Below are 17,885 nucleotides of genomic sequence, written 5' to 3' on the forward strand. Positions count from 1 at the left end.
TTCTGTTGATTGTAGATTATAAATACTAAGCCACTTGCGATCTATTATTCTATTGTATTTTAATAGCAGCAGAACTAGTTCTAGTACTAACAAGACCACTGGCAGGTAAAGTAATACCGTTTTTGAAAGATAAAACATTCCTGTAAGGTGAAAGGTAACAGTCGTGGGGATTGGGAGTAAGACCAGGGATCCACCTCATTCCTTCTATGTTTTGAAGTAGTTAGGGAGGTTCATTCAGGGTTGGTTTTGTCTATTGTATGCAGATAAAAGCAACTCCAGAATTAAAAAACTAAGTTACTCCTTGGTTCCCAGGCTTTATTAAGTGTGCCAATCACTTTAGAGGGCTCATTATAATACAGAATTCCCAGTGCCAGGTTTCTGATTCAGGTTTAGGTGGGTGGTTGAGGGATGTGTATTTTAAGGCAATGTTGATGTTGCTTTTCATGATTTAATAGTAATACTTCAGTAATAACTTCAAATTGCCATACACTGCCTCAAAACATAAGGGACAGTACTAGGGTAGCAGACCTAGAATGCTATCAAGTACCATGGGATTAAATTTAGAATCAGACACATGCAAGGCCTGTGTTTCACCACTGAATCCATATTCCTAGACCCAAAAGAACAAGATTGAACAAATGTAGACATAGCTGTAGCAGGTGGCTTGCATTTTATTGTATAGAAAAAGGCAAGGGTGGAATGAATACACCTGCTAAAGGGAATGGTGTCCATTACTCATATTACTCACATTTAATCAAAATCCAAAGTGATGTGCTCTGTCCTGGTTTCAGCTGTCTTCACTGCCCAAATTGGAATTTATTTTTCAGGTTATTTTTCCTGGATCTTCTAAGTGGTGCTCAGGGAGTGTCAGGGCTACTCCTAACAATACTAGTCTGGTTAGCCAGGCCAGCTGACTGTCTGGAGTTCAAGCCTGCAGGGCTGGGTATGGCAGGGCATGTTATTCTGGGGGGGGGGTCAAACCTGTGCAAATAAAGTCTTTGCCCCTGAACCCTGGGTAGCCTTCCTGGATAATCACTGCCCAAACTGAATAAATGCATATTTTTTCCAGAGCTACATAAACAGCTTGACTTATTATTAGTTAAGAATGTAAGTATTATAATCCATATAAATTCAAGTTCTGACTCTAATTTCTAGTAGTACAAATTTGGGTAAACTGCTATAAGTTCTCTAAAGTTTAATTTCTGCATCTGAAACATGGAGAAAAAGCATTTTTATACTTCAAAGTATTGTCATAAATGTTAAATGAGTTGATTATATAAAGGTTTATACTATTTATATTATAAAAAAGATTTATACTGTTTAAACAGTATCTGGTTTATACTACTTTATTTTAGATACTAGATAAAAATGTAAAATAATATTTGATAAATTATATTAGATTATCCCTAAACTTTAGTAGGTTTTTTTTTCTTTTTGGGTCACACTGGTAATGCACAGGGGTTACTCCTAGCAGTGCTCGGGGGACAATATGGAATGCTGGGAATTGAACCCGGGATAGCTTCATGCAAGGCAAATGCCCTACTCATTGTGCTATTACTCCAGCCCACCTTTGGTAGTTTTGAGAGAACAATTATTCTTTGTTCTTTCATAGTTTTTTAATCTGATTAATTCCATTTAAGTAAGCATGAATTCAGACTTGTTCCATATCATTCTGAATTTCCAGCAGCTTAACTTTAAGACATAGAGTGAGAATTCGATATCCCCTTCTGAATAAATACAGAAGTGATCTAATTGCATTAATTTTGTGCCTTTAGATTGCATCTGAAATATCTGACAGGAAAAATCTATGATTATTCCTATCATGGTATCCCTTCACCTTGACCCCAGTATTTACCACACACATACACTTTCTCTCTCTCTCTCTCTCTCTCTTTCTCTCTCTCTCTGCCTCTTTCTCTTTCTCATATACACAAACTCACATAAACCTCTTTTTCAGCTAATTTTAATTTTCAAATATTCTTAAAGTAGTATATAGAGCACTTAACCCAAGAAATTATGTGCTCCAACCCCATGCATTATATCTGCTAGCTAAATAATGTCATTCAGGTTGTCATTTAATTTTTTTAATCCAAGTATACTAACAAAATGTTTTGTATGTTGCATTCTTACATGAAGGAAATGCCTAGTTATTTTTCCATAAAGACTTAAAACACAAGGCAATACTTATTCCTTTCCTGAGTTACAAAGGTGATAACAGATCTTTTATCTTTATATTTTAAAAAACCTCATTATCCTTTTCACTTTGATTCATTAGCTGTTCCTGAGCCTTTACTGGGTAACTGAAAATAATCCTAGGAAGCTGAGTTATTCTCCAAAACTAATGGCAAAATGGCAGCTATGGATCAGAATTTAGAGTATTCCTGTTTAATCTTCACTTGCCATAGCCGCTGAGCTCAAGTGCATGGCCCAACCTGGTTTCATAATTAAGTCTTCCAACAACACAACGCACAGCGGTAGGGCGTTCGCCTTACAAGCGGCCAACATGGCCGACCCGAGTTCAATTCCTCCGCCCCTCTCGGAGAGCCTGGCGAGCTACCGAGAGTATTCGATATGCCAAACACAGTAACAACAAAGTCTCCAGTGGAGACGTTACTGGGCCGCTCGAGCAAATCGACGATCAACGGGAGGGCCTTTACCTTTTACCTTAACAACACAACAACACTATAGAATTCCCTTAAAACAACTGCCTTTGACTAATCTCTTTTTACTTCACAGCATCCTAAAAACACAGTCTTTAAAGCCTGATTTTAGAAATTATATTAGGTGATCCTGCTTTTGAGGAGATATTTTATCCTCTTAAAGATGCTAAACATTAATCAAGGTTTAATGTAGCCATGTATATTTTATTATGTATGTCAAAAGTCATTATTTTGCTTTGATCTGATGGAACAAAGTCAAATAAATTAACAAGCCACAAATATTAACTGTGTTTTTAATATCTCAACAGACCCAAGGAAAAAAGTTAAATACCATGAAACATTTACCATTATTTAGTGGATTTATTATATCTATACATATTTATATAGTTGATCTCAAAACTTTGACCATAATTGCACTCTTACATCACTACTGTCTGAAAACAATATACACCTAATAGGGAGTTCCACTATATAATTTGAAGACACAGCTAAAAAACAAAAAAATCATGCAAAATAAGAAACCTTTAGAATTTTCCCATGGCCAGTGCATCCTCTGCTACTTTCATCACAACCTACAATGCATACTCTTTTTTCACCTCTCTTTCTCTCTCTCTCTCTCTCTCTCTCTCTCTCTCTCTCACACACACACACACAAACACACACACACACTCACTTTCCTTACAATTTTTTTTCTAAATAAAACTATTTTATCAAATACTTTTCCCCCACAGTAATGTTCTTTCCTATGGCGCAATTCTAACACTAAGTAATACAGTGATTTTTTAAAAAAGAGGTCACAAAACTGATTTAAAAAATTAAAGCTATTAAATATAAAAATGTAGTTAACACAGAAGCACATTATTTGAAATCTGACATTTTGGGGCACGTATACCTACTCTTCCTCCTCCCAGAAACCTAGCTTTGAGAAAATAACTGCTATTCTGATCTCAACTCATTTATCATTTAAGTACATATAAAAATGTTTGCCTTCTAAAGTCATTATAAGGAGAAATGATGATGCATATACAAAGCTTAGTAATTGTGAGTGTGTATAATTCCCTTTATTTCTAATTCCATCTGCTTCCTGAAATGTAGATCTGAGATTTTCATAAGGACAATTTGCAAACTATTTCCTCTTTCTTCTAGCTCACCTGCAGTGTACACAAATTATTCAGGTAAATATAGAGATGCTTGAATAGTCTACTTCATATTAATGGAAACACTCTTGATATCCACTCTCCACTCTCTACTTTCCCTAACTGTACTATTTTTTCTGTGTTTCTACTCAGCTGGGCTGCCTTTCTATTTTTTCAATTTTAATCTAAAAGCTAGATTACTGGGCTTTTTTTTTTTCACAAAAGAGAAGGAGAAAACTGTCTTCAACTCCATCATATAAATTAATCTATCTTGTAAGTGTGTACGTCTGAAGAAACCATTAATATGATATTTCTCAGGTTTATTTCATAATCCTTCTGCCTTCAAATTCCATGTATTTTTTTTTCAGGTGAATTATTAGTATTATCATAGGCTAAATGTTAAAATTTTTTAACGTATAAAGTAATAACTTATCTAAGAATGCATTAATGAACTGGTAGGTATAAAATAGAAATATAGGATTATTCAACATAGTTAACTAATTCACATAAGTTAAATTAGTCTGATTTTTGCTTTAAGTTCTAGTTTACTTTATGTGTAATTTCAATTCAGAAATGAATTTAAGTATTGATTACTATTTTTTCAAAGAAAATGAAGTCTATAAAAAATAAAGATACACATATTACATGAAAACCTAAATAGATTCTCCCCAACAGATATTGTTCCTGAATTGTGAACCTAGGTTCTTTATAGTAATAGAAAATTTTTATATTAGTATATGTACTCTCAGGCTTTCTACCTATTTGCATATTTACTTTTATCAGAGCTACATCTAAAGATATACTGTCAATGAGTCAATTTTAACAAATGATACATATTCTTCCACCAATGAACTATATTAAAATATAGCTTAGCTTATCAAATAATATAGTTATTAGTTTGAAGTGCCTGAAGTTCCAAAAGAAAGTTAAATGTTAATAATGTTACCATGAAAATCCTCACCTGAAATTAATTTTAGTCAAAGATAGACCATCAGAAATTGGACAGAGCTATTTTTAAAAAATAAAAACATGTACAAATACAAATATGAGAGATCAAAAAAATTTTGTGATAAAAATGGATTAGAAACTGAAAACTGCTCCCATTTTCTCGAATATAGTTATAATTACTGTGAAATTAACTAAGGGGCATTTGCTTATTATGATTGCTTTTCAAAACGACAAAACACTCAAGCTACTTAAAATCACTGTTTTCCTCATGGTTTCCTTTGCAACAAATGGCATATTAAAATAATGTCAATTTCCCATTTTCAAGATAAAATTGAAACACAATTGGTTTTTCTTTAGTTGTCACAAACACATGCTTATTTCTGTCTTACAGAGTGAAATTATGATCTCTTACATATAATATTTTTAAAACACTGATGTGTGTGTGGTGGTGGGAAGGTGGTAGGAGGGCATTTTATTACCAAACTGCCAGAATTGAGAGGCATTGCAGGGTCTCTGATGTAGAAACATAATGTATTTATATAGGAGAAAAGAAATATACTGATATACTGGCTTAAAATCTATATCACATCACACTCAGATGATTAACAATTAATGTTGGTCAGAGTGTGTTAAGAGTAGAATTCGACTTAGATTCTTTTTATATGACCCATGGGCACAAACACCCACATACAACAAGTACACCCCAAAAAGATTTTCCTGCAAAAAGTGACAGGAATTCTGGTAACCTGTCACTTGTGCAGATGATGTCCATTTTCCCTCAATCAATCAATTTCCATTTGGGCAGTGACTTGTCACTTAGCACAGAAGTAGTGTTCCTCACCCCAGGTGCGGCACTAATCCTTTCCTAGAGGGACTGTAGGAATAGACTGATGCAGGCTGTTTAATCTATTTAATCTAATGAAATCAGGGCTCAGGCGCCTCCCTTTGTTATATCTGATGCCCCCTCTCCCATATTAAAAAAGGAATATACAAGCACAAGCAAGCCCTCAGGGTCCCTTGGTACATCATTAAGTTGTAAAAATGACTTCATCACTCATGACAGAGAAATTAGACAGCCCCAACAGTGGCATATGGCAGCGGGAGAATCATTCTACCAGCTGCCCACCTGACTCTCTTTCTTCAAAATCCTATTCCTTCACTCCAGAGGCTGCCTCCACCCCGAGGTAATAGGAGGTGTCAGCCGCAGGGATTGCACAGCTAGTAAGCCTGAGAGGAGCTGAGAAAGGAAGAGCAGGGCAGATGCTCACGTCAGCAAATCACGTGTAAGCCTTTAGGTACCCTCCCCTCCCCCTCTCAGCCCTGCGGTTCATCTCATGGAAAGGGGAGTTTCTTTTGTCGGGGAAAGAAGGGCCTCTTTTGCATTGCCCCAGATACCTAACCCATAAAGACAAAGGGAAGGTGGCTAGATGTTTGCTAGGCAGCTAATTGCAAAGCTGTAGTCACCTCTAGTCCCACAAAATAAATGACCATACATTATTTCTACAACAGCAGGAAGGTGGTCCCTTGCAGTAGGTTTATGTTTATGGTCTGCATTATTTTCTCTCATAAAAGGAGTTTGCAAGTGTTTTTCACTGAAAGGGTTAGGGTACCTAGGCTGGCAATGGATCTTGTTAACAAATCCAAAAGCAGGGAGGAAATAAAGGTGATAAATAGAACATATTGTGTATATGTTCGGTGGTGAGATTTAAGGATTTATTTCCAATATTGATTTAGATAAATAAAATACATCTTCCTTGTTTCATTTTTGTGAAGGAACAATTAATGCCAGCATTAAAATGTAAAGATGTGTTTTAATCATTTTTCGTTCCTTTCTTTTAGAAAGTCTCACAAGAGGGTTTTTTCATAGTCAAGTTATACACATCTATGTATACCAAATTTTATTTTTATAAGTATAAATGCACATTAGTATATTTTACTTCACCTATTTGTATTTATTCATGTTTAAATATAGTGTTCCTCACATGTATATATCAGTAGCATATACATAAATCTATGTCAACCAGATTCCCAAGGAGAACACCTTCTTGGCTATGGACCAAAGATCTAAAATATCCCCAGTCAAGTATAAGGGTCTTCAATCTTCTAAGACCCCAAATTTCCACAGGGACCAAGTAGGAAAGTTTTGAATATCATATAATCTCCTACAAAATTCTGTATTATTTTCTTGACATTAATTAGATTTTGCCCTTTGCAGAGGAAGAGACAGAATACTTGAAATTGTGCCACAAAGTTTGGGAGCCAGATCACATAGAAATGCAGTATGTTTTTCCTGCCACAAAAATCTAAGGATCCCTTGGGTCTGTTAAAGGCTTATTTGCTAATTCTGGGTTTCTACTGGATTTGGGACGTGATAGATCGTAGTCATTCATTCAGAACGCAGATGGCTTGGCTTGCTGCAGAAAGTGATCCTTGCCATGAAGCCCATAATATTAGACAAGGATGTTTAATTTTAATGTAGAAAGAGCCTGTAGAAACAGCCTGTGGTCATGTTTTTCTGGATACCCGAGTTTTAGTCACTATCTCTCTGTGATCTGGGGCCAGGTATCATCTCTCTGATCCTTTATTTGCTCTCCTGGTTTGTAGAATAGGAGAACTGTATTACATGGAGAACCTGTGCAGCTAATACAGGTTCTTGCCATTAGGGGAGTACACAATATGATATATTCATATCCAACTAAAACACCTTTTTTTTTCATTAGCACAAGTCAAGTGAAAACCCCAAGAAAGTCCTGAAAAGACATGTTGTACTAAGATTTAATCCTCTTTCAAAATGAAGAATGTGAATAGAGAAAAATTAATTGTGACTTTCAACAGAGATGTCTAACTTCAAATTTAAGTGGATTTCACTAAATGTTATATATAATAAAAGTATAAAACATATACTATATAATAAATATAATTAAATAAAATATAATAAATATACTTATAATATCTGTTTAGAATTCAAATATTTCACTAAAACTCTCTCTACTCTTTACTAAAAGAATTATAGGAAACCCCTTTTAAAGACTTATAAAATCTGTGGCATTTTCAGTGAACAATAATTTTCATTGTAGTGTTTATGGAAAAAACATTCTGAGGTTGGAAATCTAAGCTAACATGATAAAAGATATTTTATCACAATAAAAACAATAATTTTCACTTCTAACAATAAAGGTGATTTTATTTTATTCATTTTAGTTTCTAAAGCATTTCTTGTATTTTGGGCTACACCCACCATGCTCAGGACTTACTTCTGGCTCTCTGCTCGGGCATTACTGGAGACCCTATTGGGTACTATGCATCAGCTCAATGCAAAGCGACCACCTTACTCCCTATACTATCTCTATGCCCTTAAAAATGATTTTAAATACAAGTTATGTTTATTGGTTAGTGTTTCCCTTTTATTCCTTATTTATTGATAGTAATTATAAGACTCAAGATTATAACACTGCTTAAAGCAGTGTTGGATAATCAGGAACATAAGAGCAGAGTAGGGAACTTCTAAAAATAGGATTCAAATGATATTGCCACAGGGACAAAGGCAACTATTCTCTTTGTGATGGTATATATTTAAAACAATGTTGAACAAACTTCCTTGGGTAAATCTGAACTTCTTTATGTATTTTACAGAAATTTTGTTATTTCTCCCATAAAACACTTTGATACGTTCTTTTCTATTCAAAATGCAAAGTAAAAATAGTCCTTTGTAATATTCCATTTGTAAATATCTATATGACCAGAAGCCCCATGTTCTCTATTATTTAAAAATAAAACCATAACCACCAACACCTTTTTATCACTATACTGAACTATATATATATATCACTATCTCATCTAAAGATGCTGCATATTTTCAAGTTGTTTTCCTTTGATTCCCAATCCTAAGGTTCCCTGTGGAGATGACTAAAGTTCTCTGTGCACTAGCCCTTTAAGAAAAGACAAAGGAAAATATGACGTAAATTCCTTTGGGACCTAGTTTCCTCTCTCCAAGACTTCCCCAAACCCCAAAGGAGCAGGAAAAGGAAAACACATGGAATTTGACTCCTGCCCCTCCCCCCCCAATACATCATGACCAAGGTTGGAGTTGTTTTTCCTGTTGGTTGTTTTTTGTTTGTTCGTTGCTAACTTCATAAAATTACTGCTTCATACATTTCATTGAGAAAACTGTAACCAGGAGCCCTGGTCTCTTGAGGCATCTCCACACATCTCAGTTCCTCTCCTCTAATACAGCCAGCAACAGTGAGGGAAAACACTCTCCAAAGTGAGCTTCTTTTATACCTAGAGGGAAAGGAACCTGTCCCCAGTATCCCACCAAAGGGAAAACTTGCTCTACTATTAAATAATCTATGGGTAAAAGCTTGTTTGAATGAATATACAATGATTATATGGGGCAAACTGGCCTCTTTCTGTTGTTTTTATTTCTTTTGAAGAGATTATGAAATTATGATGTGTAGTAGTAGACATTTTTTGAAGGAAATCTCATATTACATGTTACATAAAAACTAAGATAAAAGTATACATAGCATGTATTGGCCTATGTCTTTAGGCATTTATGTCATGTTAATAATAGGTGCCTCGAGATGATTAAAATATATTATTGTTGTACTTCTTAATGCTTTTCTTATTTAGGATATAAGCCTTATCAAAAAATAAAATACAATATTTTTCAACGTCTGTTTTCATGGCGTATTCAATATGCCAAAAACAGTAACAAGTCTCACAATGGAGACGTTACTGGTGCCCGCTAGAGCAAATCGATGAAAAAACAGGAGGACGGTGCTACAAGTGCTGTTTTCATGGGAAGTTTTAACTGTATTGGTAATGTTTCATTATCTTTTAATGAAAAAAATTCTAAACTGTGATGAATCTATAATTTTCTATATGATCATGACAAATTTCAATAACCTAACCTTAATTTTCTGTTTGGGAGCACATAAGACATATGAAATGAAAATATTTTTTATTTTTCCTGAATATCTATTTGAAAGTAATGTGAACCTAGAGCCAAATAAAAAATTAAACTCCAGGAATTTTCTTTTAAGAAAATCGAACATAGAAATCAGAACAAAAGTTAGCATCAGTTTTTACCTTATTAAGCATGACCCAGATGAAAGCAATGAGCTTGCATTTTTTTAAAACCAGTAAACACTGTTTACTGATTTTCCAGTCTTACAAAAAAAGAAAAAAACTGGGCACTCCTATTGTTTTTGCCTAGCAGGAAAATATTAGCGTTTTAACATTCAGCAAAAACTGAAGATTTTGATTCTGAAAAATATAAAGGCACAGATATATTTTCATTTCACATCATAATGTGTTGCCTGTATTATCTTCGTGGTGAATTATCAGATATCTTTCCCCAGAAGTATAAATATTTCATAGGTGCATATTTTTAGTATTTGTCTGTGAATTTTTTTTTAATTTTTGAAAAAAAATTTCTAGTAGATTCAAGACACTGGATTAAGGATATAAAAGCCAGATGTAACATGTTTGTGGTTCATTTCACTTAAGGGAATCTTATTTCTTAAAATTTCTACTATCATTTTTTTATTTATCCCATTGATGAAACTGAATCAATACAATTATAATTTTTCATTTTAAATTGATTCTTTTTAATATACACACATACACATGTAATTTTTTTCCCCCTGTTGGTTAGGGCTAACCTTCCTGGTGCTAGGGTGAAGATCATATACTAAATACACTATCCCTAACTATTAGACTTTCTCCTTGATATTTTGAAAGATGGTACAAAATTTTTTTACTCAATAATTGTTATAATTAATACAAAAAAAAATTCCTTACCGCACCCTAGGAACAACTGAGGAATCTGGGGCAGAAAAGATAACTCCGGGTGACAAAAAGCCACTTGAAGGGAACCGGATTTCCCTGTGTCTGGGGTGGGACCAGGTTACCCAGGCGGGGCAGAGAACTAAAGGAGAGTGCCTAACTCTTTTCGACGACAAAACTGGACTTTGGGGGAAGGTCCAGGCGGAAGCCTTAGGGTTCAAGGACAGAGGGAAACGTTAGTCTTTAACTGGGGTCTAGAAGATCAAGAAAGGCAAATGTACTTGTTTATTCTCAGTGGAACAACGGAGATTGAAGCAGCATTTAGTTTGTTAACCAAAATCCACCCTCAGATGCAAATGACGCTGCTGCTCACCCTCTAAAAGCCAGGCGGTACCCCGAGGTCCCGCACCCTATGAGTCCGGAGGCTCCGGGCGGCAGGGTGCTTGGGTGGGTGGTGCTGGGAGCCTCGGATCGGCTGGCGCTAGGACCTGGGCTGCAGCCAGCACCGCAGTGGAGCCAAGGCCGCCGGGCGCAGCTGAGCGCTCCCCCACCCGCACGGACTCCGCGGAGCTCATTAACAGGTGGAGTCGCACCCCGGGGCTGAAATCCCGCCTGCCTCCCTGGAAACAAAGCGGGTCGGCTCCGAGCACCAGCTGGGCCGGCCGGGGCCGGGCATTCGCCGCGCTTGGCCAGGAGGTCAGCCCCTCGGGGAGCCTTGGCGCGTGACTCCCGGGCTGTTGGGGAGGAGATGGAAAGGGTGGCCCGTCGGGCCTGAGCTCCTATTGGGATGTCGTGCGCGTCGACAGTGCCACCGGGAGCTGGTTTCCCCCAGCGCGGAGAGGGCACCCTGAACGGGCACGCTTGTGGAGTAACCCAAATCCCTCTGCGCGCTTCTCTAGGAAACGGAGCACCCGGGGTCCGAGCCGGGATTCTCCGCGAGAGACGGGGCGGGGCCAGGGATCTAGGAGACATCCCGTTACCCCGGAGCACCTGACACCTGAGGGCTGATCCTTCCAGCCCCCCCCCCCCAGCTGCTCTTTTCTTCGGGGTGTGCCAGCTCCCCAGCCCCAGGCCGCTGTTGCAGGTTACCTGTTGGCTGCCAGGCGGGAAGCGATGTAGCCGCCTGGAATCTGGGTGATGATGTAACCCCAAAAGAAGGAACCGTGAATCATCCCCACCGTTTCTGGGTCCCAGTTGAATTTGGCTTTCTGTGAGGACACAAAGGAAACAGAACAAAACGGAGTGGAGAGAGAGAATTAGTGTTTGGGATAGAGGTACTTGATTCCTCAAAGAGAACCTCAAAATTTCAAGCCCTGGTTACTCCTGCCTTCCGGGAATTAAGAGGAGATTGGGGGGGGGGTGTCACTTAGTTTTCGTTTCCAGACAAAATTGAATCTCTACCTTTGTAAAGAGAAGAAATGCCTCTTTTCTTCATTTATTTATTTTTTAAAGCTCTCATTTGAAATGTATCGTGGTTCATAGAGAGATCGGGCGCCCCGGTTTTGCCTTTCGCCAAAGCCGAAAGAGATGGAATCGCCTGGACCATTGAGGAATTGATAGGCCCCCACTTTGCCAAACTAGGACTCTGGATGGAAAGATTTCATTTGCCTGCGGGGGAGAGACATCGGGATAGGGTTCGTTTAGGGAAGCTGACCCGAGCAATAGCCTTACTGGAGTCGCTGAGGAACAAAATCTAACTGGGAGGAATCTAGGGCGCTGAAGGTTGACGCTTGGGTTGGACCGTGCGGAGGTCCAGGGAACTAGGGAGCAAGGATGGAGCCTGCAACATGGGGCTTCAAGAGAGCTAAAAATTCTTGGGACTCTCTTAGGGTGAAATCTGTGGTGTCCAGGGAGAGCAAGATGCTACTCAGAGGTGATCCTAGAGGTGGGTTTTGCTTGCAGAATGAGGTGTAATACCGCCCTCTGGACAACCTGGGGGCCACACTGGACAGACCTTAAAGAAAACTGGGGCGAAACCCTGCATCCCATTGGGGGAAAGATTGTTTATCTCCGTACACCCTAGCGGGAACTTGAGGTTCTTTTTTTTCCTCCCTTAAGTGAAAACGCAGAAATTAGACCTATTTTGTAGGTTCTGCGGGAATCCCAGGAGCAGCCGTACCTTTACCAGGCCCAGCGTCGGGTCACTCACGTCCCTGAGCAGGCAGTCCCCACCCACGGGTGTCTGTGACCTTGATGTGACACTCAGCGCTTCCTAAGAATCCTTGGCTTGGGGGATTCCTACACTGACCAGTGCTGCGACCCCTCTGCAGAGGGTCGTCAGGACCACCCGGCTTGTAAAGCCCCTCGGGCAGAGACTGACCTTTCCTGCACATTTGATTCTAGTGTTCTTCCGGGTTTGTTGCACATTTTGATTACTGATTTTGGGTGTTGGGAATTGGAGGAAGTGTGTGGGGGGGGTGGGGGGGAGGGAATTTTAACCAACGATGCTATTGCTGGCTTTGGAGGGTTTTGAGGTTAAACCCGGATCTTTTAGACACGTGGGGATCACCAACTTCTTATCTGAGTCATTCTGCACAAAAACCGAGGGAGCGAGATGCTCTTCGCCCTTGCACTGTCCTGAAAGCTGGGGCCCCGAGTGCCGAAGCGCAGGCAGGCCAGGGTGAACAATGAGGTGGCAGGGCTATTGTGATGCACCCTCTAGACAGACAGTGCTCGAGGGGGACTTGAGGAGTCCCCGGGCCCACATCATTCATGGACGGGTGCAAGGGAATGCCCGCACCGGCACACAGCTGCAGTGTCTTAGCGAGACCCACCCACGGGCCCGCGGTTGCCCACCTCCTTGATGACTTTGCCCCCTCGATGGATGGTACTGTTGTTGACCATGTCCACGATGGCCACGCCCAGGTTGCAGCGGATGCCGAAGGAGATGCAGAAGCCCAAGCCGCTCATGATGGCGATGATATAGCGGCGCGGCAGGCCAAAGCACGTGCAGTCGCACAGGGGCGCCTTCTTCTCCGCCACCTCCAGGGGCTTCCCATCCTCCGTCAACTCGATGGTCTCCCCAGTGTCTTGCTTCTTTTCCAGCACCCTGCACCGCAAAGCGGGGGAACGCGGGTTGGAGGCAAGAATGCCGCGGGTTAGGTACCCCACTGCTCCCTCCCCTCATGCCCCACTGCTGCGCTTTCCGGGTTCCCAGACCCCTTGGCGCTGGGGGAGGGGCGCTGATCTATAGCACCCCCGCTCCACACCTCAATCCCCTCGGGGTTTAGGATTCTAGGGCCTCGCCCGCCTCCAGAAACTCCCAGCCGCCACTTTTTGCAAGGCCAAATACTCTGGAGCCTCTGGCATCGAACGCTGGTTCACGGGGATCCACCCCGCAGCGCCTTCATTCACATCTACACACAGGCCACTCTATTGCGGTTTCGGTGGCGTGTGAGAGGAGGATTGGCCTGAGCTGTGACTCCCCAACAAATGTGCAGCCAGCCTCTCCTCCACCCCACTTCTCCCCCCTATTAGTGCTTTGCCCCTGGGACCGTGCATTGGACCCGGCTCCCCAGCTGCCAGGGTCGCTCAGTTCTCTGCGGACGGTCCCCGCCACAGCCCTGCACCCAAGCTCCCCCTTCCTTTTCAGCCAAGCTGAGGCTTTCTGGGGTTCCAGTGTGCCCCGAGATGCAGCTGCACAGTGGTCCCTGGGGACTCAGGCCGCTCGGGTCCGGAGTCCCCAGAAGGGCGTCTGTGAACTCTAAAGGGTGCCAACGCGCTCTCCTTCAGCTTTCTCCAGCCCCCTGTGCCAGTTTTTACACCTCTTACTATTTTCCCTTGTTACTAGAGTTTGAAACAAAGGCCTCCGCAACATATGGCCGACACCTAAGCTTCCTACTGCCAGAACATGAATAATTAATTATTCACAACCTTGCGTCATTACTATCTTGGTTACAAACACCAAAAAAAACGAGACTCGCAGTTTTCCAAACGCGTCCCCCAATCATCCTTGCTAAGATATTCCACACCAACTAGATGATCTCACATTGGTGTAGCATTATCTTGTAGTTGTTTTCTTTTCTTTTTCTTTTTAATTGACAGAGTGTTTCACGAGATTTACCCGCCGGATTCGATTCCCTTTCCTTGTCTTGCGTCTCCTTAGGGAAAGGGGAACCGGGTAGGAGAAGGGGGAGGGGGGGAATCGGAGTGATGGAATGATTTTACTCAAAACTGATAATGTTATTCTAGTCCACAATATACTCATGAAATTACCATAAAATGAAAAGAATATGAACTGAACATCACCATAGACCCTTGAGAAGGATCCTTTAGATATTCAAACAAAGAACCTCTCCGAATACAATTTGTAGATGTTTTCCAATCTGCCCTATAATTTGATTTTATGTGCGTCTTTTCAAATAATATATCCACGCTCAAATGTTTGTATAAATATCGGTAGGAGCAAATAAAAAATTTAGATTGATATTAAGAACGCACAGCTTGAGAGATGAACATCAAGCAATTTGAAACTACAAAGAAAAATAAGTCAGACTTGCAGATAATACAAACTGCCACCTGGAGAATAATCATAGGGTCTTATTGAGTGCACTAATGTTTATTCCTTAGAGCCTAATTTCAATTTTGGAAAAAATGGCAATTTCTTTACTCTGGGAGAGAAAATTCAACTAAATGTGATTTTTTTTTTGCATTGATTTATAGGGAATATGCAAAGTTGAGTTATGCACCTGAATCCCCCACCTGATGGCAGTTTGGCTGAGAAAGAACAGGTCTTTTTAGGGCAGCTGCGGAACTGCAGGGCCCTTGCGGTATCTACTGCCGCATAGGTGCAGGGCTGTGCCTACATCGAAGCCCACAAGACCAAACAGATTTTTTAAAAAATTGGGAGACACGTTGCCCGTTTTCTTTACATTTCTTATACAGTTTCCAAGATATCAATGTCCCAAACAAAAATTAGCACCTGCTTAGAATCCTTTGTCCTTTTGTTTCTATCCTCCTCCCCTCTTCTAATTTTACCCATATTATTAAGAATAAGTGCACACAGGTATTATTCTTGAATGGGCTTAAAGTTGTGAAATTTGCAACACAGTCATCACGGTGAGTAGAGAGAGGATTGTTTTTGATCTTTTCTAGGACTTCTAAAATATATTTGCCTCTTATTTTTGTTTTTTGGTTTTTCTTAAGAACACCAAGGAATATCCTATGCAAGAATTCAGAGAAGTAGAAATATTTAAAATGTGCACTTATTGTCTTGGTATTTGCATGCATATAGGTATAGAAAGAGGAACCGCTTCAGTTATCATGATTATTTTTTCTTCTCCCTTCACTACAAAATATATTGGGGGGGGTTCTACTTGAATTGCTTTGAAATAGAGATACAAATCCCTTTTTTTTGCCATTTCTTTCTGAATTTTCTTGGTTAATTGTTTGTTAAGCATATTTTTTATTCATTTTTTGCATCAAAGAAATTAAACCTTGATGCTACTATAAGCACAAACAAAAAATGACTCTGAACAGAAGCAGGTCATTTTTGAACTGTAAAGAAAATATATCCTGAGTATGCAAGAAAAAATTCTTTTATGTTCCAAAACAACACACACACGCACACACACACACACACACACACACACACACACCAGGTTTATTTAATGCAACATTCCTGAATTAATAAGCAGGTTTCCAGAGCAGCCCTGCCCTAGCAATGAACAACAAAAAAAGACTTTATGATCATATTACAATTTCTCTAAGCAACCAAGGTTTACAGGAATAACCCTGTAGAATTTTTTTATGCTGAGTCCCAAGCAAACAAGGGTTGCTTTTTCTTACCTGTAGATCTGACCGAGGGATTTTCCAGCAAAATTCTTTAGCCCCTCTTTTCCTGGGGTCAAAATCCTTTGTTTTACTGACTCCATTCTTGCAAAGACTGGTGAGGTCTCTTGCCAGACTTAAATAGTGGTTGCTATGAAAGAAGAGGATTGCGCATATTGTCTTAATCTTTGCAGGTACTTATGGGTTTTTTTCTTCTCTGTAGAATGGTATTGGTGTTCTTCCAGCAAGAGTGCAAGTGAGCGAGGGGAGGGAGGCTGAGAAAGAGAATACAACAGAATAGCTGCATGCAGCCCACGGATTTCCTAATAGGAGAGTTGGTAGACACAATCAGAAAGTCTCATTGGAAGGGGAGGATCCGGTGGCAAAGGGCGCACGCAGAGCCATGGTATTTGGGCGGGTGCAAATTAGTCCTTGTCCTGGAAGTCGATGCTCTGGAAAAAACAATGAAAAATCCGGATTTCAGGGGTCTTAATGTTGTCAAATCTTCTTCCCTTTAAACGGAGGGTCGGACATAGCACAAGACGCTGCTGTAAGAGCAAAGTCGAAAGAACAGTACTTTTAAAAATGATGCCTTTGCTGTAGGGAGCGGAGCACTTCCAAAACTCGTGGGAGCATCTTAGGTCTCAGGTGAACAACGTTGCTATTAGTTTTTCCTCCTTGCTCCTTGCCCATCACCTCCTCCTCCCATCACGCCGGCGCGACTCTGCTCTGCGGTAGAGTCGAATTAAGATGGAGAAAGCTTGCTGCTCTTTGAGTACGTGAGTAAATAACACACTCACAGTTCTGATTTGGGCAGCGGCAGGAAAGATTTTTTTTTTTCAGCACGCTGACAGCGCCCAACTGAGCGCGACTCATTAGAATGGTTCAGCACCACGGACAGAGTAAGTTTCAGGAAAGGAGGAGGCTTCTTTTGCTTGGTAAGGTTGCCAACTTTCTAGGGGAGCTGGGCAAGTCGCCCGACCCAGCACCATTCTGTAGATCTCCAGGAAACGATTCTATGTAAACTAAGGGGGGAGAATTCATCATTTCCAGTGTTTGCGGTGAGAATGGTGCATTTGGTTTTGCAAGGGAAGATGACTTTATTAAAAATTGACAAGTTACTTACAGTTTCCTATGTTTCCCCAGTATGCTAACACCAGCTCTGACAGTGTTACGGGGAAGAAAGATTACAATATATTTTACGTGTGTCTATAGTATTCCAGTAAATATGGGACCCTTTGCATATAAAATACATGTACACACGTAATGGTTAATTATCTCGTGTGTTTTGTTTTAACCTCTGACAGGAAGGAAGGAAGGAAGGAAGGAAGGACGGAAGGAAGGAAGGAAGGAAGGAAGGAGAGATAAAGCAAAAGAAGATAATGAAAAGAAAAAACATAGCAGTAACCTCAATATATGTGATTAAATAAAAGACTGGCAGCTTGAAGCTTAATATAAGTCGTGTATGCATCTTCACTAAAGCAATTTGCAGCACTCTACTGAAACATCCCTATAACGGTGAGATTTGTGGCCATAACATGTATTTTCTAATGAATAATCATTGACGATATCTTACAATTTT

The 17,885-nt window shown here is 40.1% G+C and overlaps 1 protein-coding gene across 1 annotated transcript in view; it reads right to left on the minus strand.

Moving 5' to 3' along the window:
• The window catches only part of SLC17A6 (solute carrier family 17 member 6), a 48,439-nt gene extending 31,248 nt beyond the window's left edge, over window positions 1–17,191 (minus strand). Inside the window, exons 1-3 of the mRNA XM_056131215.1 lie at window positions 16,322–17,191; window positions 13,331–13,583; window positions 11,624–11,742 (exon numbers count right to left, since the gene is read on the minus strand). Coding sequence (XP_055987190.1) covers window positions 11,624–11,742; window positions 13,331–13,583; window positions 16,322–16,407 — 458 coding nt within the window. The 5' untranslated portion in view covers window positions 16,408–17,191. The remainder of the gene's footprint in view (window positions 1–11,623; window positions 11,743–13,330; window positions 13,584–16,321) is intronic.
• Window positions 17,192–17,885: the final 694 nt, after the last annotated feature.

The sequence above is a fragment of the Sorex fumeus genome, unplaced genomic scaffold (genome assembly GCF_029834395.1).
Source record: "Sorex fumeus unplaced genomic scaffold, SorFum_2.1 ptg000007l, whole genome shotgun sequence".
Taxonomy (NCBI): domain Eukaryota; kingdom Metazoa; phylum Chordata; class Mammalia; order Eulipotyphla; family Soricidae; genus Sorex; species Sorex fumeus.